Genomic DNA, 23,880 nt, shown 5'->3' on the forward strand with positions numbered 1-23,880 from the left:
ATAGTGAATCTCTAATCTGCTATGTACATTCTGTCTGTAGACCTACTTTAATTCAAGGACCTTAGAATCACATACAGGAATGTTTTAGACCGTATATGGTTTCAGATAGATCTGGCTTCTGTCACTTTCTAGAATGCAGTTGTGCAATAGGAATTTGCAGGTCACCTTGGCTGATCTGTGAATGCCAGTAAAAAGCTGCATGGCCATGTAATGCTTGTCTGTATTTGTTAAGAAATTGCATTGTGAATATTGTAGATATTGATCAAAATGCATGCTAATAATTTTATTGATTTACCTTTTCAGTCCGATATGCTGAGGTCATTATCTCATACCAAGCCTACCGTAAACGAGCAGGACCTGGAAAAATTAACGAAATTTACAGACGACTTTGGGCAGGAAGGATAATCCCCCCCCAAAAAAAACAAAGAAACAAAGGAAAAAAAAAAACACAATTCAAAGTTGCCTTCAATAGCCTTTTCCCTTTCTTAGGTATTCTTGCTACATTATACATGGCATACCAAAAAATAATTGCCATTAAAACTGATCATACAAGTCACATGGAAATTATACTTTCTATCAAATATTCACTGGGTTCTTGTTCATGTCCAAGTATCTGTTCTAAGGTTTCTATTGAAAACAGTATCCAGGCAATAGTGCTAACATATGTAATCAGGACACAATTGGGACTGTTATTCAAAGTCTTAGCATTCCATTGTAGCCCAGCGTTGTATTATTTATAATGGGACTCGCAGTACTTTACATCGATTTTTGAAAATTTAGCTGGAGAAGCAAATGATTGGCACTCATAAACATTTGAATGTAAGTGACCAAGAAAGTGCCAGGAAACACTTGTCAGAAAAAAGTTAATGGTGCAATCAATCCTATGTTTAAGTAGCATTTGGTTAAATGTCATTTTTATTGAAAACTAAAAATGTTGATATATTATCCTTCTAGTGCAGAGAATGTACGCATGTAAAGAATTTTTAGATTTATTCTCCTAAAGACATATTCTATATCATATGGATGTATATACATTGTGCTTCTTTCCTTGTGTTTTTTTGTTTTGTTTTTTAAGTTGTGTGTTGGGAATAATGCAGCTCTCAACTACTTGCTCAACTATATTATGTGTGTGTGTGTATATATGTATATTTTTACATTTCCAAGAACATACTTTTGTTAAACACATGCCAAAATATTAGTGGGATTAAATGGAGTGCAATAGAGGCATGTCATTTAAGTATCTTAAAGTAAAAAAAAATGCAAAACTAGGAACGTTGGCAATCCATGTCACATTGATTACTTTGCATCTTTATGAAACTTAGAGAGTAAGATCTATAGTTTACTGGTGCCTTGTTTGAATATTTTCCTATGACAAAAGGCATAATGTATATTTATGAATACTGCAGTGTGACAGACTTTAATTTACCACGCATGTCATTTCCGATATGATTTTGTGCCTTGTAAGTAAAAAGGTAAAAACTATTTGGGTTCCATAATGCAATTCTTTCCATAGACTTGTTTCTCTTATTTTTATACTTTATGTACTGCTGCATTACATTTGCATTCAGCAATGATAAGTTCTCCAAGCAAGTTCACAATGGGAGTTTCTTTATTTTTACAGTTATTCTTTGGACACTCATGACAATGGTATGTTTTTGTTTGGTCATGTCTTCATAGTTTTATGTACTGTATACATGCAATCATAGAACTTCTGAATATTCTGTTCCCTCCAATAAACTTTTATTCACTATGTGAAGTGTTGCTTTTTTTTCCCATTTTGTAAAAAAAACTTTTTTTTTTTTTTAATTTCCACTTTGTGCCACACTTGCTACTCCTGTCTCATTAGTGCCATTTTTCCGTTAAGACTGTAAGCTCTGTTATGAGCAAGGCTCTTCCCTACTCTTTGGTTTTATGTAAGCATTTATTTAGTTTAACATTGTCTAATGTTTTTTGCCACTGTCCAGAGTTGTGGACCACTGACACCTTGCAAACCAAAAATTGCAATAATATATTCTAAGAATGTGAGATGTTACTCCCCCACCGGTATTATCAGCCTTTATATGGTTCCACAAGTATTCTGCAGTGCCTTACAAAGTACATAGACAAATAAATGAACAAGTGACTTGCAGTACAATACAATGCAGGACAAGGTTTATATACATTATTGCATATGACACTCAAATAAGCAAGGGGGCGTAAGCAACCATGTTAGGTGCACAAGAGGGTAGAGGGCCATGCTCGCTAGAGCTTACATTCTAAAGGGATGGAGCAGACAAACAGATGTGACACAGATGGGGTAGACTGGGAGGAAAGAACAAGTAGCAGCGGGTTAGGATGAGTGCTGGAAGGATTTGCTGGTGATGGTGTGGGTCTTGAGAGCCTGTTTGAAGATTTGTGGAGAGTCTGATGAAGAGGAGGGAGAGCGTTCCAGAGGCAGGGAGCAGCATGGGCAAAATCTTGGAGGCGGGAGTGTAGGAAGTAACCAGTTGGCAGGAGAGGCAACATGCTTTTGTTGAGTGAAGATGGTGGATGGGAGTGTGAAGCGAGAGGAAGTCAGATGTAAATGGGAGCGGAATGGGTGAGGGTTTTGTAAGGGAGTTTAAAAATCTTGAATTTGGCTCTGTAAGGGAAAGGGAGCCAGTGTAGGCCTTGTAGGAGAGGGGAGAAAGATGTAGAACGTTTGGAGAGTAAGGTGAGCTGAGCAGCAGCATTGAGGACAGATTGGAGAGAGGTGGGAGACAGGTAGGCCAGTTTTGAAGAGGTTACAGTAATCCAATCTAGTAGCATACTGGGTGAGAGGGTCTGATCTTGGAAATATTTTTGAGATGCAAATGACAGGACTGTGAGGTGCTGAATGTATGGATTGAAGTAGAGGGAAGAGTCTAGGATAACTACAAGACTTTTTGGTGCTAGAGGATAGTTGTGCAGTCAATTGATAATGAAATTGTGGGAAGTGAGGTTATGCGGGAGGGTGGGGAGATGCTTAGTCTTGGACATATTAAGTTTACGAAAGTGCTGAGACATCCAGGAAGAGATAGCAGAGTGACAGTTGGAGATATGTTTGAGGAGAGGGGGGGGGGAGTAGATCTGAGTATAAGCATAGAGATAATATTGCAGGTAAAGTGAGCTGATGAGTTCACCTAGAGAGGACATACAGAGGGGAGTATTGGAGAGGTCCAAAAACAGAATCTTGGGGCACATCTGTAAGTGGAAGTGACGGGGAAGAGTCATGAGAGAACATGGAAGGAACGATCAGAGGTGTGAGAGGGCAGTGTCGTGTAGACCAAGGGAGTTGAAGCATTTGCAGGAGAGTGTGGTCCACAGTATCAACAGCAGAGAGGTCAAGAAGAATGAGTAGAGTAGTGGCACCTAGATTTGGCAGCAAGAAGGTCATTGCTGACTTAAGTTAGGGCAGTTTCAGTGGATAAAGAATGGAATCCAGACTGAAAAGGGTCAAGGAGAGAGTGGGAGGAAAGAACGGAAGCAAGGCGGTTGTAAACAATATGTTTAAGGAGTTTGGAGATGAATGGGAGGAGAGAGATGGGTTGGTACTTAGAGTTAGGATCAAGGGTAGGTTTTTTTTTTTTGTAACAATGGAGACAAGGGCATGTTTGAATGCAGAAGGGACAGTGCCAGATGAGAGGGAGTGATTGAGGTGGGCAAGATGGAGAAAGGTAGCAGAGCAGGCGTTAAGGGGGAGGTGGAATGGAAGATCAGATGAGGGCCAGAACTTCCCCTACAGATACAGGGGAGAAGGATGTCAGAGTTGGTAAGATGGATGCAGAGGGGTGGTCAGATAATGGGGGGGGAGGAGTGCTGAGGGTCTGGTGCAATATGGTGTCCTGATGTATGGTGTAAATTTTGGATGTAAAATGGGTGGCAGAGTCGAGGACAAAGCGAGGAGGGGGTGGGTAGAGGAGGCAGTTGAAAGTGGCGAAGAGACACTGGGAGGAGATTAGGTTTTTGAAATGATTGTTTAGCGAGGGAAAGCATAAATTTGAAATGGAGGAAGTCATGGAGACAAACAGATGTGACACAGATGGGTTAGACAGGGAGAAAGGAGCAAGTACCAGACAGGATGAGTGCTGAAAGGCTTTAATGAAGTACTGGGACTTGAGAGCCCGTTTGAAGATTTGTGGAGAGTCTCATGAAGAACAGGGAGAACGTTCCAGAGGTAAGGAGAAGCACGGGCAAAATCTTGGAGGCGGCAGTGGAAGGAAGTAATCACTTGGCAGGAGGGGCGACGTGCATTTGTTGAGCGTAGAGGGTGGATGGGAGTGTGAAGGGAGTGAGGTCAGATATGTAAATTGGAGAGGAATGGGTGAGGGCTTTGTAAGTGAGTTTAAGAACCTTGAATTGGGCTCTGAAGGGTAAAGGGAGCCAGTGAAAGAAGGCTGTTGTAGAGCGTGATTTTCTCCACTGTTGCGCAGCAGGTGTCCGGTGCATTTGGAATACCAGGGTCGAGGGGTGTATCTGCAGAGGGGGGGGGGGGGGAGAGTAGTGATCGCTGGACCAACAGTCAAGAGCAGCAGTAAGGGAGGCATTGTATAGGGAAGTGGCTTGTCCAGAGCAGGAGAGAGGATGGTCAGAGAAGGGGAATTGGAAATTTCTACTTCAGGGTCCATAGGGGGTCCACAGGGTTGACCTTGGGGTATAGCTGGATCTGGATCCTCGGGCATCACGCAGTTAAAGCTTTTCTGCTCCCAGGATGCACTTGGGTCCGCCGTCCTCTATACCCCGAGCCACAGCACCTCAGTTTTAGCTGGTGCCCGGCCGGAGTCTGGTCACCCTGGAGCAGTGGGGCTGCATAAGCAGCCCCTAAGCTTTGTTTTAATTTTTTTTTTAAAAAGATTTTATTATTTAATTTTTTTACTATCTTCAGAGCGGCAGCATAAGACTGTCCATCTGGACGTCCATGCTGCCGCTCCAACAAGCCCCGCTGGCGCTGCGACGCCGGTACTGATCCGGGGATCGCAGCGGGACCCCGGAGTCAGTGCTAGCGTGGCTCCGGGACCTCCCACAGACTGCTGCCGGACTCAAGGGGCCAGGTAAGCCGCGTGCAGTGCTGCGCGCGGGGGAAGTTATGCAGTCTTTATGCCGCCGGTTTCTGGGGACAGACCGGCGGCGCTAGTAGCGGCGGCGGGCTCCCCCCTCTGTGGATTACCCCGCGTGTCCGCTGGACCACCAGGGTGTACGGCCGGCAGGGAACGGCGTCCCTGGGGTTCCATACTAGCAGGGGAGGCAGCCTTCCCTGCTTGAGCGGCTCCTCCCCTCAGCCCAGCGCGCCTTCTCTCAAGCGTGCTGGCGTCGCTGGGCTGTGCTCTCTCGGCCACTCCTCAGAGCTCTCCGGCGGCCATCTTCCTAGGCAGCAACGCAGAGCTCCCAGGCAGGCTTCCAGTGGACCGGTCCCCCTGCGTACCTCTCCCCTGATCAGGACAGTGTTCACAGCGCTATAGCCCTCCCAGACACTGAATCTGGGAGGTTGATTGTAGCTGAAGGTGCAGTGAGTATACTTCTCTGCATGGTATGTGACTATTGCTAGTGCTGCTGTCTGTGCTTTTTCTACTTACAGTCAGCGTTTTACCTATCCCTTTCCGTGTCTCCTGTGCTGGTTTCCTGCCGACGCTGTTTGGCAGGAGTCGACGGGGCGGATTTGCCTCAGGACGGTCTGTGTGGGCGGTGCCAGTTGGTACCTGGACCTTCTAAACCCCCGGAGGCGCAGGATCCTCCGTGGGCGATGTTTACACAAGTGCTGGCGTCGATCGCGGACCGACTTGTGGCCCCGACTGCGGCCCATTCTAGGGTGTTGCCCCAGCCTACCATCCCCCCGTTCCCCGGGTGTGACGCGTCTGGTACAGTCTCCTCCCGGGTCTCAGACTGTGGGTCCTTATGCGGGTTTGCCGGTCTACGTGCTATCCCCCACGGTGCCGCAGCAGTCGATGGTACCTTTTCAGGGCTATCCTCAGGCAGTACCCCCGCCTTGGGTGGACGTCCTCTCCAGCTCTGTTCAGAGCCTGGCGGCTTCGTCATCGGCTTTTCAATCTATGTTGCACAGTGATTTGCCCCCTCGGGCATCCAAGCGTTCCGTTCCGGCTTCACTGGCGGCTCAGTTCACGAACACGTCTTCGGATGACGGGGAGATCCGTGAAGACTCTGACTCGGATGCCGGGGCCCAGGAGGTGGAGGCTAAGTCTTCCATTAATGTGCCGGCATTGGTTAGGGCTGTGCGGGCCATCCTTCACATTGAGGAGGATGTGCCGGCCCCCAGGTCAAAGTACCCAAATTTTAAAAAGGCCAAAGTAGCTTCGACTGGTTTTCCCCTGTCCGATCAGTTGACGGATCATATGGCAGGGGCCTGGCAGTTGCCCAGCAAGAGGTTCCAACCGCAGAAGCGGTTGGCTTCGAACTATCAGTTTCCGGAGGCTCATTGCAGGAAGTGGGAAACTCCTCCCGCAGTGGATTCCCACGTTACCCGCTTAATTAAAAGCGCTACGCTGCCTTTGCCGTCAATCTCCTCCCTGAAAGATCCCACAGACAGGAAGGTGGAGACTTGTTTGAAGTCTATCTACTCTCTCTCGGGGGCGGTTGCCCGTCCGTCCATGGCCATCTCTTGGGTGGCTAAGGCCATCGAGAGCTGGGCCAATGCTTTGGAGGATACCTTTCCGGAAGATGCTCTGGAGATCCAGAGAGCGTTGATAGGTCAAATGAGGGATGCGGCTTCCTACATTGGGGAAGCATCGTTAGATGCAAGCCTGCTGACCTCTCGGGTGTCGGCTGCAGCTGTGTCGGCGCGTCGGTCCTTGTGGCTGAGGTCTTGGAGAGCTGACGCTGACTCCAAAAAGGGGCTGGAGGCCTTACCTTTTAATCGGGAGTTGCTTTTTGGTCCAAACTTGGACAAAATTGTGGACACTCTGGCTAAATCTAAATCAGCCTTCCTCCCTTCGGCTTCTGCACCTGCCAAGGTTCGGAGCTCTGCTTTTCGGTCCTTTCGGGTTCAGGGCAAGGCCAAAGGTCAGTCCTTCCTGAGGCAGTCGACGACCAAGGCCACTTCTAAGCCCAAGAAACAGGCCTGGAGTGCCAGGCGCCCTTCTTCCAAGCAGGAAGATAAACCGTCTGCCTGATGGGACGGGCCTCCCTCTGGGGGACCCCAGAGTGGGAGGCCGACTTCTTCTATTTGCCCAGTGCTGGCACAATACCACCACGGATGCCTGGGTTCGAGAAGTGGTCCGCCCAGGGGTACGCCCTGTCTTTTCGGCACAGACCGCCCCACCAGTTTTTCTGCACGAGTCCTTCTCAGGATACGATCAAGTCCTTACAGATTCAGGAAGCTATAGAGTCCTTGCTGACAGCAGGGGTCATTGTTCCCATTCCTCAATTACAACGAGGGACGGGGTACTATTCTTCTCTGTTTCTGGTGCGGAAACCCAATGGTTCTCATCGCCCTATCCTCAACTTGAAGTCTCTGAACAGATTCCTCAGAGTTCCCAAGTTCAGGATGGAAACGTTACGTTCCATCATTCTGGCGATGGAACCGGGGGATTACATGGTGTCCCTGGATATCCAGGACGCCTACCTTCATGTTCCGATCGCACCTTCGCACCAGCGGTATCTGAGGTTCGCTATCCTTCAACACCATTATCAGTTCCGGGCGCTACCCTTTGGTCTCTCCGCGGCACCGAGGGTGTTCCCGAAGATTATGGCGGTCATGGCCGCACATCTTCGGAACCAGAATGTACGGCTGCTGCCGTATCTGGACGACCTGTTGCTGGCGAGCTCCCCGGAGGTACTGCTTCAACATCTCCACCTGATGATCGCTTGCCTGCAAGCGCACGGGTGGCTGATAAATTGGAAAAAGTCCTCCCTGATTCCATCTCAGCGGAAGGTTCATTTGGGAGCCCTGCTGGATTCTCGTCAGCAAAGGATCTTCCTGACCCCGGAGAAGGTCTCCTCCCTGCAGTTGTCTGAGCAGTTGCCGCCTGTCGGTCCATTCGGCTATGAGAGTTCTGGGTTCCATGGTGTCAACATTCGACATGGTGGAATTTGCCCAGTTCCATTCCCGGCCCCTGCAGGGGCTGATTCTATCGGAATGGAACGGGTTACCTCACCGGATCCGCTCTCAGTTGCTGGTGTTGTCCCCGGAGGTTCGGCAGTCTTTGGCTTGGTGGCTTCAAACAGCTCATCTGGTCGAGGGGCGACCCTTTTGGATCCTGGACTGGGTCCTGCTCACGACAGATGCCAGTCTTCGGGGTTGGGGGGCAGTGACACTTCAGGGTCGTTGGTCTGCGGAAGAAGCTCTTCTTCCCATCAACATTCTGGAACTGCGGGCAGTATACCGGGCCCTGCAGTCATCCGGTCCCGCTCTTCACGGAAGGGCGGTTCAGGTGCAGTCCGACCACCAAGGAGGAACTCGCAGTCGGGCAGCGATGTCAGAGGTGTCTCGCATCCTTGCTTGGGCGGAGTGTCACATTCCAGCGATCTCGGCAGTCTTCATTCCCGGAGTCCTTAATTGGGAGGCGGACTTCCTCAGCCGTCACGACGTGCATCCCGGGGAATGGTCGCTTCACCCAGAGGTGTTTCAGCTACTCGTGTACAGGTGGGGGCTGCCGGAGCTAGACTTGATGGCCTCCCGTCACAATCACAAGTTGCCCATTTACGGGTCAAGGACAAGAGACGCAGGCGCCAGTCTGGTAGACGCGCTGTCGGTGAAATGGACGTTTCACCTGGCGTATCTGTTTCCTCTGATATCCTTACTTCCTCGGGTTCTGCGGAAGTTCAAGCAGGACGGCGGCATGCTCGTGCTGGTGGCTCCGGCATGGCCCAGACGTCCTTGGTACTCCGATCTGAGGTGTCTCTCCATCGACGCTCCGTACCTTCTTCCTCAGCATCGGGACCTGTTGTCTCAAGGGCCCTGCCTTTACCCGGATCTGGGTCGGCTGTCTTTGACGGCGTGGCTCTTGAGACAGCCATCTTGAGGTCTCGGGGCTTCTCCAGTTCGGTTATTGGTACCATGCTCAGGGCACGCAAGCCTGCTTCTGCACGGATTTATCACAGGGTGTGGCACACTTACTTTCAGTGGTGTGAGTCCAGACATTATGATCCTCAGGTTTTCCGAGTTTCTAGGATCTTGGAATTTCTTCAATCAGGATTGGACCTCGGCTTATGCCTTGCATCTCTGAAGGTTCATGTGTCCGCCTTGTCCGTGTGGTTTCAACGCCGGATTGCAATACTGCTGGGTGTTCACACCTTTTTCCAAGGTGTTCTCAGGATCCAGCCTCCCTTTGTGGCTCCTTGGGACTTGGCGGTGGTTCTGCGGGTCCTGCAGGGTCCTTGGTTTGAGCCTCTTGAGTCGGTGGAGCTCAAGTGGCTGACGTTCAAGACCTTTTTTCTCCTGGCAATTGCTTCTGCCAGGAGGGTGTCAGTTGGGGGCACTTTCCTGTCGCCCCCCTTTTCTGATTTTTCACCAGGACAGAGCGGTGCTCCGCACTCGTCCTGAGTTTTTGCCCAAAGTGGTTTCCAAGTTCCACATTAATCAGGAGCTTGTCGTGCCAGCTTTTCAGTCACCTGATCTTTCCGCTAGTGAGGCTTCCTTAGATGTAGTCCGGGCACTTAGAATCCACGTGGACCGGACTGCTTCGGTTAGGAAGTCGGATTCTTTGTTTGTCCTCTTCGGTTTTCACAGGAGGGGTTGGCCTGCCAACAAGCAGATGTTAGCCCGTTGTCTTCGTTCAGTTATTTGTGAGGCTTATGCACAGGAGGGTTTACCTGTGCCAGCCTCTGTTAAGGCTCATTCCACTCGTTCTGTGGGTCTCTCTTGGGCTGCTAGACATGGCGCCTCCGCTGTTCAGCTGTGTAAGGCGGCCACTTGGTCTTCATTTCAAACATTTTTGAGGTTCTATGCGTTTGACACCTTCGCCTCTCAGGATGCATCCTTCGGGCGCCGGGTACTCCTTTCAGCACAGGAGCGTCCCCGCCCTTAGTTGAACTGCTTTGGGACATCCCCAAGGTCAACCCTGTGGACCCTGAAGTAGAAAACAAGAGATATGGTAAGAACTTATCTTTGTTATCTCTGTTTCTACGAAGTCCATAGGGTCCACAGGGCGCCCGCCCTGACGCACCTGGCTTCATATGGGCTGTGTGGCTGGTCACCGGTTTTCCGTCTCCCATTTCTGTGAGTATGGATTCTTGTGTGTTCCAGTCTTCCTTCTCTCTGTTTAGTCTCCTCCTCCGGCCTTGGCTGCTTACCAACTGAGGTGCTGTGGCTCGGGGGCGGGGTATAGAGGAGGATGGACCCAAGTGCATCCTGGGAGCAGAAAAGCTTTAACTGCGTGGTGCCCGTGGATCCAGATCCAGCTATACCCCAAGGTCAACCCTGTGGACTTCGTAGAAACAGAGATAACAAAGGTAAGTTCTTACCATATCTCTTGCTATCACAACGGTGAGTGAAGACCAGATCAAGTGAGTGCCCACATGGGAGGGTGAGGAGGTCCATTGGGTGAGACCAAATGAAGATGTGAGGGAAAGGAGTTTAGAGGCAGAGGATTCTGTGGGTGTATCAATTGGAATATTAATCACCTAGGATAATGGACGGAAAGTTGCCAAGGAATTTGGAGGGAGGGCCAGGGCGACGATAAATTGCAGTTACTCAAAGGTGTACTGGTTGGAAAAGGCATATAGCATGAATCGCAAATGTTGAGAATGTAAGGGTTGGTTTTGAGTGTATGAATAACCGGGGGATAAAAATTACCCCAACACCAAGCAACCCCCCGGCCAGGTGGTGTGGGAGAAGGTGAGGCCCCCAAAGGGGAGAGCTGAAGGAGAAGTGTCAAGAGGGTGAAATCCAGGTTTCAGTAATGACTAGGATACATGTTCCAACCATTGTTGAATTTCCCTAGGGTTCAGCCTGCATTATAAAACGTGATATATGTGAAATGAAGCATGATCTAGGATTGTTTTACTTAATCATTGATAATATGGCTTTAATGCCCTCACACACACACAATTGCTTTCTTTGATTGCTCAAACAATAGTCCAGATGTAGCTACAGATTCATAGCAGTTGGATTTGCTCCCAACTATGTGGAGCAAACTTTACACCTGGAAAATAAATGTTTCATGAGGGCTGATTGAAAAGTAATGAGACTGCATCTGTTTTTCTGTACCATAGGTAGCACGTGGAAACGCTATGCTGCTTATTCAGAAGCTCATGCATCGATGTGTCTACCTGCGGTTGGACTTCCATAGTCTTCTTTGTTTGGTCACGGCAAATGGAAGATCTTCATATGTTTTGTCATGGCAGATAAGGAAGACATGTCTGTGAGATTGTCAGAGATGTGTGACTGAATTTTGTGTTAAAATTGGAAAAAGTGGAAATTAATCTCATGAAATGTTATGGAAAGCTTACGGTGGAGAAACCATGAGCAATGCTGCTGTATTTCAATGGTTGAAGCACTTCAAAGAGGGTAATACACGAGTGACTGATGCAGCGCGTTCTGGGAGATCATTCACCGCGGTTACAGATGTAAATATTGCCAAAGGTGCGGAGATGTTACAAAGTGATAGGTTAACTTAATGCAAACTTTCGGCTTCACTTGGCATCTCGTTCGAACTGGTTCAGCATATTGTGACAAAGCAACTGAAAATGCATTGCGAATGTCGGAGAGGATACCCGATTTCCTGACATCAATTGTGACATGTGACGAATCGTGGACTCGTCATTATGATCTTGAATCCAAACAGTCCAGTGTATAGAAACTTGGATTTCGTCTCTACATGCCAAAGGAATCATACAGAATATTTTGAGCAAAGTCATGCTTCTGCTGTTCTTTGATGCGCACGGTATGATTCTACAGCACTGAGTTCCCCATGGACAGACAATGGTGACTACTATGCAAATGTCATCTAAACCCATTTGTGTGGAGCCATGAGGAAGAAAAGACCACAATTTGCTGAGGAAACAGTGGTTTTTGCTCCAAGACCATGCCTGATGACATATTGCTGCTGTTGCATTGACAGCTCTGGAACACCCTCCATATAGCCTGGACTTAGTGCCCTGTGATTTCTGGCCATTCCCAATCCTGAGAAAGCAACTGCACGGAAAGAAGTTCTCGACAGATGATGAAGTGAAAAATGCCACAGCTACAACAATAAAAGTGATGTCACAGAACAGTCTACTGCACGTCTTTGAATCGTTGAAACGCTGCAAAAAAAATGAATTGAATGAATGTGAAGGACGCTACTTTGAAAAAGAAACCTGTTCAGATCTTGTGTAGTCATCTGATTCTGAATTAAAAAAAAAAATAAAAAAAATCAGTCATTACTTTTAAATCATCCCTCGTAATTTGCACTTTTTGCAGTTCAGCATGGATCGCTTGACTGCATATTCTACATCCAGGGAAACTTTGCCCCCAGTCATCCCTCATAGGCTTTTATCAGATGCAAAGTTCCCTGTCACCCTCTTTTTTTTTTTTTTATTTAAAACACTCATTAAGGGGTTTTCACACCATGCTGCTGACCCAGAATATTGCTGTTGCAGCCCAGGTCCTGGCTATGTGTGAAAGGGTCGACCCAGATTGTGTTTAACACCACAGGTGGTAGAATTTCTATTAGAAATTCCTGGTGCTCATGTAGTTAAGAGAAAAACTAGCAGCTAGTGTAAAAAGTTTAGTGTAAAAAGTTTAGTGTAACAGCGTCGCTATTACCTGCTATTCTAACCTATCAACTGTCTGATACCTGTTTTGCCTGGAGACTATCAGGAGATTACATGCTGCAGCAGCCAGAGAATGGAGACTGAGACGCACGGAGGTGAATTTATTCTCAGCGGCACTGCTAGCTCCGAAATACGCCGCATTATTCCTGTTATACCAGCCGTTTGTCTAAATATTGAGTTTGAGACGCATAGAGCTAAATACAACTGCAGCGGCATCACGAGCCCGGAATTTACCCCGGTAAGCCATAATTCCATCAGCCGCTGGACCAGTATTGTGCCGCTGGAACTTACACTCGCATAGATGGAATAACAAGGGAGGTCCAGGGACGTCATAAGTGCGACTGTGTGAGAACTTTGATTCCTATACTGGGACGCTTCAACTCAGATACAGGTACTATTATTCCAAGACTACTGCTGCTATTACTTGTTAAAAATGGAAATTTTTTGTGTAGCTATTTATATCCAGTGCAAATACATCTAACAGCACATTTGGAAATCCACACTAGAAGCCTTTTAAATGCCCTTTCGCAATTGGAGATCCACATGTAGTGCTTATTAGCACATAAGAACTCATAACTTTTTTTTTGACATACCAGAAGGGAATCGGTATGAAATACCGCCGACAAAAGCAGAGTTCCCGACAGTTCTGGAAATCCTGATCGTCTCTAAGGTAAGTATAAACTAACCTAACCCTACTTTGGGGTGCCTAACCCTAACCTCCCCCCCAAGTGCCTAACCCTAACCCCCCCCTTCCCTGCTGCCTAAACCTAAGTCCCCCGGGGGGGTGCCTAACCCTCCCTCCCCCTAGCCTAACCCTCCCGGGGGGGTGCCTAACCCTAAGTCCCCCCCCCGGGTGCCCTAAACCTAACCCTCCCCCCTGCGCGGCTGTCCGCTCGCGGCGCCCAGCATCCCTTTGATCGGGAGACCGGGCGCCTGTCTCCTGGCGTCGGGAAAATGTCAGGCGTCTACATCTAGACGCACGGCATTTCACTGCCGCAAGCCCTGGAGTGATTTTGGCTCTATCAGAGCCAAAATCACTCCCACTGACATCACTAGTGACATCACTAGTGATGTCAGTGGGGCCGGACCCAGACGGTAGGCGTTCCCATGGGAACGCCTCCGTCTGGCAGCCACGCCCACCAAAGGGGGCGTGCTGTGAATCACCATCGACAGCACGCCCCCTCTGGTGCGAGACCCGGAGCGACAGCTTGGCTGTCGCTATGCGGGTCTCTCGCATGCGCACGACGAAGCTCCCTCCATCGTGCGCATACGCATTTGGGTACCATCGATCCGCTTGCGAGCGGGTCTGAATGAGACCCTAAGCGCAGTGTATGTCCTTTCTGGTTCAACCCAGATTGTGTGTCCCAAGACTACAATCCTGGTTGCGCAGGGCCAGATTGAGGTTTGTGGGGGCCCCCAGTGTGGGGAGTCTGGCTGAGGGACTGTGTGCAGGAGAGATGCGGCAGGCACTGCCCCGACATGTCAGTATACTTACTGTTAGTGGGTGGAGCACTGCAGAGGATCTCCCATCTCCTCCTTTTCTTCATCAGTCCAGCGAATCCGTTTCCTCCGCCGGGCCTGGCACCTGACCACTGAAGTAGAGCGGCAGCAGTGGGGGAAGCACTTCAGAGCCATGGGGCACTTCTGTCATCAGCCCCGAGCGGCAAGAGCTGCAGCCATACTGGAGCGTGGAGTCTGTGAAGGAGTGTGTGCTGCTGTGGTCTCTCTGCCGATATGCTCACTGACCGCTGCAGCTGAGGATGGGGGCCAGGGGCCGGGACCGGCGCACCAAACTCCTGAGCCACGGAGGTGAACTGGAGCGCAGGCAGCGAAATGCTGTTCTGCCCTCCATTAATGTACTCGTTGGGATCACTCTGTGTGGGCCCTCTGTGTGGGGGCTCAGGGACGACCCACCCTGTCACCCCCCCCTATAATCCGGCCCTGTGGTCGCGACCCAGATACAATGCAGTCTGAAAGGGGGACCTGGCTAAGTTTAAAAGCTGCTAATTGGCTGTGGATGCAGAGGCCCGCCTAAAGGGAGTGACATGCAGGGAAAACATGGGAGCAGTGTGAACAGGGACGACTCTGGAATAACCCAGGTCCATGGAGCAGTGTGAAAGGGGTCAGAGCAGATGTGACATGGGTTGGGTTGGACCCTGGATTTTGGTCTGAATGTGGTATAAATTGCAATGAACTCTAATCCAGACAGGAACAAACTGTTTTAGGGACTTCTATAAAACTTTTTATGCACCCTTCATTTGGCAGTCCTTACCTTTTACAGAGCTGTTACAGCAGAGGATGTGGATTCTGTATTAAAGACTTGGAACCACAAAGCCGGAAGGCCATACAATCTTTCTACCCTGTGTTACAAAACATTTGGAAGACATTCTGGCACCTGGTCAAAAGCTTTAAACTTAGCAGTGGTGTGGATGACAAAGAATTAGGGTAAAAGCTTTAAACTTAGCAGGGATGGGGATGACAAAGAATTAGGGTTATACTCTAGCCAAGTACAGATTGCAAAAGCTCATAAATTGGATGGAGTTTTCTTTAAAGTTCCTTCACAAGCCTACGGGTTCCACCACAGCTAGATTAAGGCCCCATGTGCCTTTTCCCAGAGTTTCCCAAATGCGGTCATCAAGGCTGCCCAACAGTTCTGGTTTTAGAGATATCCATGGTTGAGTACAGGTGGTTAAATCAAACTGCCTGAGGTACTAATTAAGTCACATGTGGTCAACCATACATATCTCTAAAACCTGAACTGTTGAGGACCGCGTTTGCTTATCCCGTTGACTTATTCATTTGTATTTAGTACTGTAAGTGTCATCCAAAATTTCCAGTCCTCAACAACGTTTTAGGCTCTCTCTCATTCATAAATCAGCATCCGTAAAGTTGGTTGGTAGGTAAAGTATCAGGCAAATACCCACGCCTATCCAGCTATGATTATATGGATCGTAAATCACAAAAAAACAACTCTCCCACAGGAATGTGGTCCTTTTTTGTTTTTCTACAGCCATGTTGTGTATTGTGCATTAACATTTTGAAAAGTAAAACATTTAGAGGACCACATACAAAACAAAATATATTTTACAATGAAATTATTAAAAACCTTACTTCAAATCTATATATTAATTTTCTAAGGTCTGTCCCATCTCTCACATACATGAGCAGTGGGAGCCGAGGTGTGTGCCATTCCTCCAATGGCTCCCACTGTGAGGGAGACAGAACAAAGCTAGGAGCGGAGGAGGACACACCGGCAAAAGGGTTAAAGATTGTAGTGGGTCAGAGCTGGTGGGGAGTGACAGAGCGGGGCCAGACAGAGCAGCAGAGAGGGAGGCATAGTGGGACAGATATTTGTGGACAGCAGACGAGGTGACCTGGCATATGACTGGTCCCTTTAATAGTCTTTATTTTCCCAAATAGTCTAGCTAGCAGTTGCACACTACAGTTCTCAGTAGCTGCTAGAGATGGATAGAGGCTCCACCCCCTTCAGCTCTCATTGGCTGCTAGGGACAGGAGGAGGGGTCTCAGAAGGGAGAAGGTGCCAGGTTAGAGAGGAGAGTTCCCAGGAGAGACAAGTGCCAGGGCAGAGGGGAGGGGGTGGGGGAGATGAGAGGTCAGAAGAAAGAGAGTAAAAAATATAACCACTGCCCAATAGGGTGAGATGGGAAGGTGTTGAAAGAGAGGAGAAAAAAAACATGTACAATATCTAGCAACTCAGCATATGACAGATCCAAAATACTAGTTGCATATTACATTGATAATGTGTTATGCTATATTATATTTTATGAATATTATGGGACCCATTTACAAACGAAGAGAAATACCAGTGACAATTTTCATTTAGTATCACTGTGATACAAACGAAAATTCCACTGGTATTTAGTAATACTTACCCCTCCGGCGAGGTACTCCGCTGGGTTGCAGTGTCATGCGCATGCGCGATGGTCCATCTGCGCATTTGCATGACAGGGAGACCCGGCAATGGGGCCCGCATCGCTCTCGCCATCTGTTTACTAAATACAGCAAGATGGTATAACCCCTTTAGCGAGCGCTAAAGGGGTTATATTTCGTTTGTAAATGGGGCCCTATAGCTTTAACCATTTTGTTTTAGCTTATTAGAGAAAATACACAAACAAGTCACATTTACTTTTGTAACCCCTATGACTAATAGTAGTTGGGTATATTGGCTATCTTAACCAGTATACTGTATGTATATGGTATATCTGTGGGGATGAAAGGTTAATGAGGTAAATATGAAGAATAGTTTGGGCGCAGTGTTGTTATACCCTATACCCAATAGGCCAGAAAATATATTAGGAGAGCTGGATGAGGAGAAGTGATGAGCCGCAGCAATTAAATAGGGGGAGCAGAGCAGATTTCTGCCCCCTGTAAGCAGAGGGAGAACCAGAGAGTCAGCCAGTTGCAGTCAGAGGGAGAAGGGGCTGGACCTCCTCAGTGTAATCCTGCTGCTAAATAGAAGCGATAAGAAAAGTTGTTAGAGGGCAATTCAGCTGTTAGTGCCGGTGGCCTGACGGGGCAATATAGTTGTTGCTCCATTCGGGAGCATGCTGGTGCCGGCATTTCTGCTCATCCCCTCCTGAGAAGGTGAGCAGAAATGTACGAAATGTTGTGGTTTGGGCGCCAAAAGGACAGAAACCCGTCTAATTGAGAATGATCAGTGCGATAATTAATGGGTGCCCAAAACAATTGAATTGCTACATTGGGCACCCATTAATTACCGCGTCACCTAATACAATTTAATTGCTACATTGGGCACCCATTAATTACCGCGGCACCTAAAACAATTGATAAACGCACACACAGGACAGAAAAGAGCAGATACATGGTTTCTGTTGCCTCTGTAATAAGAAATACACTATACTCTGTTCCTAGTGCACCATTGTAGGAGGCTGTCATGAGCACTACCAGTATCAGGCTGTGAGGGATCAGTTAATGTGTCTGCTAACTGTTGATTATCTCTGTCAATCTTGGGGGTTGGCAAATACACCTATCCCTGGACGATTCCAGTTACTTTGACTTTAAGGCTAGGTACACACTACAATAAATTGGACAATTTGCCGGTTTGAGGCAAATCGGAACAACATATCATGCAGTGCGTATGTCTAATTGCGCGCTCCTGTGGATCGCATGCAATATTGTGGGATCGGCCGGCTGCACTGCCAATAACATGATATCACATACGGGGCTGTGTAATTTAACGAAGGACGGAACAAGTGATCGTTCTGTTGTTCTTTATATCTTCTAGTGTGTACAGACAATCTTGCATGGTACGGGGCGAAGGTAAATCACCCCGACCATCTGTAAAATTGCCAGGCCGTCTATTGTGTACCCAGCCTTAGATTGGAAAAATAAATACTAAGTTTAATATATATGTACATACAGGGAGTTCAGAATGTACCTTCGCAGTGACTGTGTGCTAAGTGTGCGTTTCAAATTAATACATCTCCTTTGTGGTTAAGTTTTGGTCCTATGTACCATTCAGTGCCCAGGTCACACATTTACTGGTGCTTTCTCAATCAGAAGGTCTTAAGGGCAAATTAAAAAAACAAAACCTTTTTTGTTCATTTGTTGTATAGAAAAGTAGTGATTAGATTAAATAATAAACAAATAAATATACAGGGTATGGTGTACATTAAGGACAGCAAATAGGCAACTTTCAGTTTTTGAAGCTTGATGAATGAACAACTGCCACATCGGGACTCCAATGGCGAATGGGTCTGATTCAGAACACATGTGGAAACTGCTATTTCCACATATATAACAGACCTGCTCGTCTTGATAAATAGGCTCCTTTGTGCCTTAGAGGTTTAAGTATTAAAAAAACGTGGCACTACCGTGATTATTATCAGTCCATGCCATGACAGGTATTTACATTTAGAGTGAAAATACAGTATCCCCACTGTACCTCGTATGGACATCATTACCATACCCTCCAACGTGACTCCTTCTATCTAAATTCTCTGGTACTGGACTGTCCACTTCATTTATGATTACCGTCACCTGTGTTTAAATGCAATTCTCATCAATTAACTAGTATAACACAGGTGACAGCAATCATATTAAGTGGGAAGTCCAGGAGCAGAGCATTTTGTACCTGATCGAATGGGTCATATTGGAGGGTCTGCGTTAGTGCTAGCCACTGTCACTATATGCAGGGGCGTATCTTCCTATTGGCCAAGATGGCACTCGCCAGGGGCGCCGGCTGAGGGGGGGCGCCGCCCGGCAGTGCCACCCGCGGCCAGTTCTATCCATCAAACTGCGCTGCTGCCAGGGGCAGATTGTGCCTTTAGGAACTCAGGAGAGTTCCCGCTGGGCCGGACCCTTACAGCTACCCCTGGGTTGTCTCACTCTGAAGCAGGGCCAGCTGCCACTAGCAGTTGCTGTTCAATCTCCGTAGAGCCCTGTGACACTGGCCGGTGCAAAAAGTTTTTTTCTTTTTTGTACCGTGGCACAGCGCATGTGCTGTTGTGACATCACATGTGCCGCACTGCCAAAAAGTAACGAGGAGAGGAGCCTGGACCGCTGCCACGGCCAGGAGGGGAGCATCCGAGAGATGCTGAGTAATGTAAATAACTGGCCTGGAACCGGAGGGAGGTTAGGAGCCGTTACTGGAGAGAGACAGTATATTTAATTTGCTGTCACTCCTGTCAGACCCTGAGTCAGTGCTTATCAGTAACAGTGCATGAGTTCCCTCATGGGGGGAGGGGGGGCACGCCGGGGTGCATGGACCCCCTAGATACACCCCTGCCTGTAAATTACCTTCCCAGCATATATGAGGAGTCTCTCACATTTGTGAAAGACTCCTTCAGAGGAATCTGACAGTGCGCATGCACACAGTGTTGGGAAGCCAGTCGGAGGCTGCGGGGAAGTGATCATAAGATGCCTCTCCTGTGATATTGTCTCCATAGGATTAAAGCGGTTTACACCATCTGAAGCGGGGGCGGGGCCGCGATGTGAATGCACTGACACGACCCTGCTCCGCCCACTTAAGCCTCCCTCACCCTCCCTACTGCACCAATGTGGCAGCCCTCTGCCGGAGGGAGCTGCCAGAATGTCGGTAAGTATGGTCCCCATCAGTGGTGGCTCCAGAGGTTGTCCTGCAGCACAGTCCAAAATTGAAATAGGGGTCTCATACCAACTGCCCTTTCGAACACTTCCAAACACCGCCGGTCAGGACTGGCAATTGGTGTGACTACCCTATTTGAATATTGGTCTGCGCTGCAGCCCCACCTCTGGAGCTGACACTGGTCCCCATTGATAATAATGGAGACTATGGTCTGCAGCGCTAATTAGCCTTCAGCAGGAGATCTCTGTGAAATCTCCTGCATTAGGTTGTTAGCACATAGCAACAACTCATAACATTATGCAGAAACTGCAGTTTTTTCATAATTTTATGAAAACAAAAATGCTTGATAAATAGTACCCTTAATGTTGGTGTTATTTGCTTGTACTAAAAGACAAACTTTTGCACAGAAATATTATATAGTAAACCGCCTGTTACTTTTATGTTATTACTATAAATATGTACAATCGTAATCGTTCATTCAACTGCCCTGTGTCCTGTCCTCTCTTCAGGCTGGACCCCCTAAGAGCTATTTCACTCACGCTAGTGTTCACCAGCCGGCAAATATCCAGGCGTTTTTTTTCCTATGGATATTTTCCTTTCACACACAGCGATTTTGTACGTGTGTTCAGTGGCATAACTATAAATTTTGCTCCCCCATGCCAAAAAAAGTTTCAGGCGCCCCCTCCACCCCCTTCCCCGCCCAAAGATCAAACACACCCAAAGACAACGTTAAAGGTGTGTGGTTACATGATACAGTAACGTGCCTTACACATTATGACACACTAAGTAATGCCACTTATAACACAGTGTACCACACCGGAATGCCCCTTACAACACATTATGCCACACAGCAATGCCCCTTACACATGCCACACAATAATGCCACGTATAACACATAATGACATACAGTAATGCCCTTATAACAAATTTATGCCACGCTGTAATGCCCGTTTCACATTATGCCACACTGTAATGCCACATACAACACATTATGCCACACAGTAATGCCCCTAATAGCACATTGTGCACACAGTAATGCCAAATACACATTATGCCAAACAGTAATTTACATCCCACCCTGACAGATCTACTTCACCAACCCTCCTCTCTGCTCCTGCCAGTCTGTCACCTCAGCTCAAGACAGGTTGCACAGATTTTATGTCCATGTAGAACCAGATTATTGGGAACATAGTTTATAACCTGTAAACTGCGTGTATCAAGTTAGTGCCCCCTATACTAGTGCCCCTTATGCAATGCCCCCTGTAATAGTGCCCATTATGCAGGGCCCCCTGTAGTTGTGCCCCATATGCAATGCCCCCTATACTAGTGCTCCTTATGCAATGCCCCCTGTAGTAGTGCCCATTATGCAGGGCCCCCTGTAGTTCTGCCCATTAAAGTAGTGCCCCCTGTAGTTGTACCCCTTTTAGTAATGCCCCCTGTAGTTGTGCCCCTTCTAGTAGTGCCTCTTTTAGTAGTGCCCCCTGTAGTTGTGCCCCTTCTAGTAGTGCCCCCGTAGTTGTGCCCCTTTTAGTAGTGCCCCACTGTAGTTGTGGCCTCCCCAAACCCTCTCTCCCTCCCCTCCTCCCTCCCTAACTTACCTGACTTTGCGCGCTGTCATCCGCATTGTCTCTCCCGCTGCCACGCTGACTGGATCTAAATAGATCTAGCAGACGTGGCCGCGCAGGTCGCGCGTGACGTCATGACATCACCCGCGCACTGCATTACTGGGAACGCTGGCCTCTGAAGTGATCGGAGGTTTCCTTAGCCTCCAATCATTTCAGTGGCCAGCGCTCACAGTAATGCAGTGGCGTAACCACTGCCCCCATCGCCCCCAAGCTACCCGGCGCCTCCAAGCCACCGCGGGGGCTGCGGGGGCAGTAGTTACGCCACTGCGTGTGTTGGTTTTGCCATGTGTATGTTTTTTTTCCCATCTTTAATATTGAAACCGTAGACGGCAGCCATACTTGTCAGTGGCTATTCCCGGCTGTAACACGGCGACCGTGCTGTGTGAAAGGACCCATTTATTTACATACTTTAATAAAAATAGTACATTGCAAAAAAACGCCCATTTGTTTGCCGGTCGGTGAAAACCGCCGTGCGTAAAATAGCCCTTACTCAGTCACTCATGCTGCTGCTGGTCGCTGCCTTCCTATTGTCATTTGTGCTGCTACTGTATATTGGGTGTCTCCACCCCAAACACCTGCAACTGGCAGGTGCACATGTGGTGGTGAGTCCTTTCTGAGTTTTGGTTATTCTCTATGAGAGTGTATTTATTTCTGATACTCTACCCTACCATTGTGATAGTATCACTGCATACATTTGAGCCCTATACGTTGTTTATATGCCATTGACAGTGTGGAAAGCTGATTTATTATTTGTTATTTGATATTAATACCACAATTATGCATAATCATAATCGTTCATTCACCTTCTTTAAAAGAAAAAACAGGCTGTACAATAAATAGAAACGAATAGCAGCATATTTGGGTACTGCCATATCACTGCCACTAGGGGGCAGCGTAAGTTCTGCCACACGCTGCACAGAACCCTCTTGGCTGTACAGAAAGTGAATGTAAACAGGAAGAGCAGTGCAGGGAGGAGGAGCTGCCAGCACAGGGGACACACAGCAGTAGCAGCACAGCAGAAGCAGTAGCAGCTCTGCCTGGAAGCGGTGCACGCTGAGACCAATCGGGGCTTGTCATCGAGCTGCTATTTGTGTTGCAAGTGATTTCATCTGCTGTTCTCACGTAGCTGTGGCTGGTGCTGTAGTGTCTCCCTGTTCCCTTTCATATCAGTCACTTTGTTTACCTTTTTAATGTGCTATACTGTCACCATCACGTGCTTATCCTGTGACTGACACATACTGTTATTTTATGCCCTCTGCTTCTAGCTTCATTTCTGTTTAGTCATCTTTGCTACTTTCACAAAGCTTTGCCTGTCTGCCTTTCCTGTAACCAATCCAGCCATTCATTAGGTGCTGCTCCTTCCTACAGCACCTACCCTTCTGGCTTGTCTGCCTTGAAGGCTGCAAGCCCCAGTGCTCCCTGCATCCAATTCCCTCTCCCTGTGTTCCGTCCTCTATTCAGGCTGGACCCCCTTACTCAGTCCCTCATGCTGCTGCTGGCCGCTGCCTTCCTAGTGGCATTTGTGCTGCTACTGTATATGGTGTCTCCGCTCATCAGCCCCAAACCCCTGAAGCTGGCAGGTGCACATGTGGTGGTGAGTCCTTTCTGAGCTTTGGTTATTCTGTGTGAGAGTGTATTTATTTCTGTTACTCTGCCCTACCATAATGCATACATTTCAGCTCTATAAGTTATTTATATGCCAGGGACAGTGTGGAAAGCTGATTTATTATTTGTTCTGCACACATTGTCGTGCTGTTGAACTAATTTATTAAATCATCATTATTCCTGCCTACGCCATGTTTAGAATGAAATATATATTTCTCCAATTAACACAAGCTACAGTAAATAATGAGCCAACAGCAATGGTCTGCTAACGTTTGAATAACTTTTCACAATTTTGTTTTATCTTTTAATAAAGCTCAACCCTTTTAGATCATAGTAACCTTATAATATAAAAGTTTGCCATGAAAGTGGATCATTTGCAGTTACAGGGGGAGTTGTACTAAGCTTTGCAGAGTTATAAAGTACCAACCAATCGGCTCCTTACTGTCAGTTTACAGGCTGTGTTTGAAAAATGACAGGAGCTGATTGGTTGGTACTTTATCACTCTCCAAGGCTTAGTACAACTCCCCCACAGTGAGGTGTTTGTGCCAAAGAAAGTAAAAGAAACAAAATAAATCCCAGTACTGTTATATTGTGGCAAGGAAGGCATATCCAGGGGTCGGAGCACCCTGTGCCGGCCCTCTCCAGTGCGCTCATGGCTTTGCCGCACATGACTGAAAATGGGGGTGTGGCCTAATAATGGGGGTGTGCCCCCTGCGTGACCTTATTAGGAGGCATGCCCGCCTCCAAATAACGTCAGGCTTGGGGGAGCCTCACTAGCTGGGCTTCCCCCAGCCCCTCTCCCGTCACTGAATGGATGTCGCGCGCATGCGCGCAGCATCCATTCAGAGTCTCCGGGGT

The 23,880-nt window shown here is 47.9% G+C and overlaps 2 protein-coding genes across 3 annotated transcripts in view; both read left to right on the forward strand.

The window, feature by feature from the left end:
* Window positions 1-1,750, forward strand: part of VPS4B (vacuolar protein sorting 4 homolog B) — a 35,964-nt gene extending 34,214 nt beyond the window's left edge. The window contains exon 11 of the mRNA XM_088471734.1: window positions 304-1,750. Coding sequence (XP_088327860.1) covers window positions 304-405 — 102 coding nt within the window. The 3' untranslated portion in view covers window positions 406-1,750. The remainder of the gene's footprint in view (window positions 1-303) is intronic.
* Window positions 1,751-22,371: 20,621 nt separating this feature from the next.
* KDSR (3-ketodihydrosphingosine reductase) overlaps window positions 22,372-23,880 on the forward strand; it is a 71,783-nt gene continuing 70,274 nt past the window's right edge. The window contains exons 1-2 of one of the 2 annotated variants that reach the window (XM_088471736.1): window positions 22,372-22,516; window positions 22,879-23,011. In XM_088471736.1, coding sequence (XP_088327862.1) covers window positions 22,904-23,011 — 108 coding nt within the window. In that variant the 5' untranslated portion in view covers window positions 22,372-22,516; window positions 22,879-22,903. The remainder of the gene's footprint in view (window positions 22,517-22,878; window positions 23,012-23,880) is intronic. The other variant, XM_088471735.1, reaches the window with a different exon arrangement.

The sequence above is a fragment of the Taudactylus pleione genome, unplaced genomic scaffold, assembly GCF_031769625.1.
Source record: "Taudactylus pleione unplaced genomic scaffold, aTauple2 ptg000116l, whole genome shotgun sequence".
Classification (NCBI taxonomy): domain Eukaryota; kingdom Metazoa; phylum Chordata; class Amphibia; order Anura; family Myobatrachidae; genus Taudactylus; species Taudactylus pleione.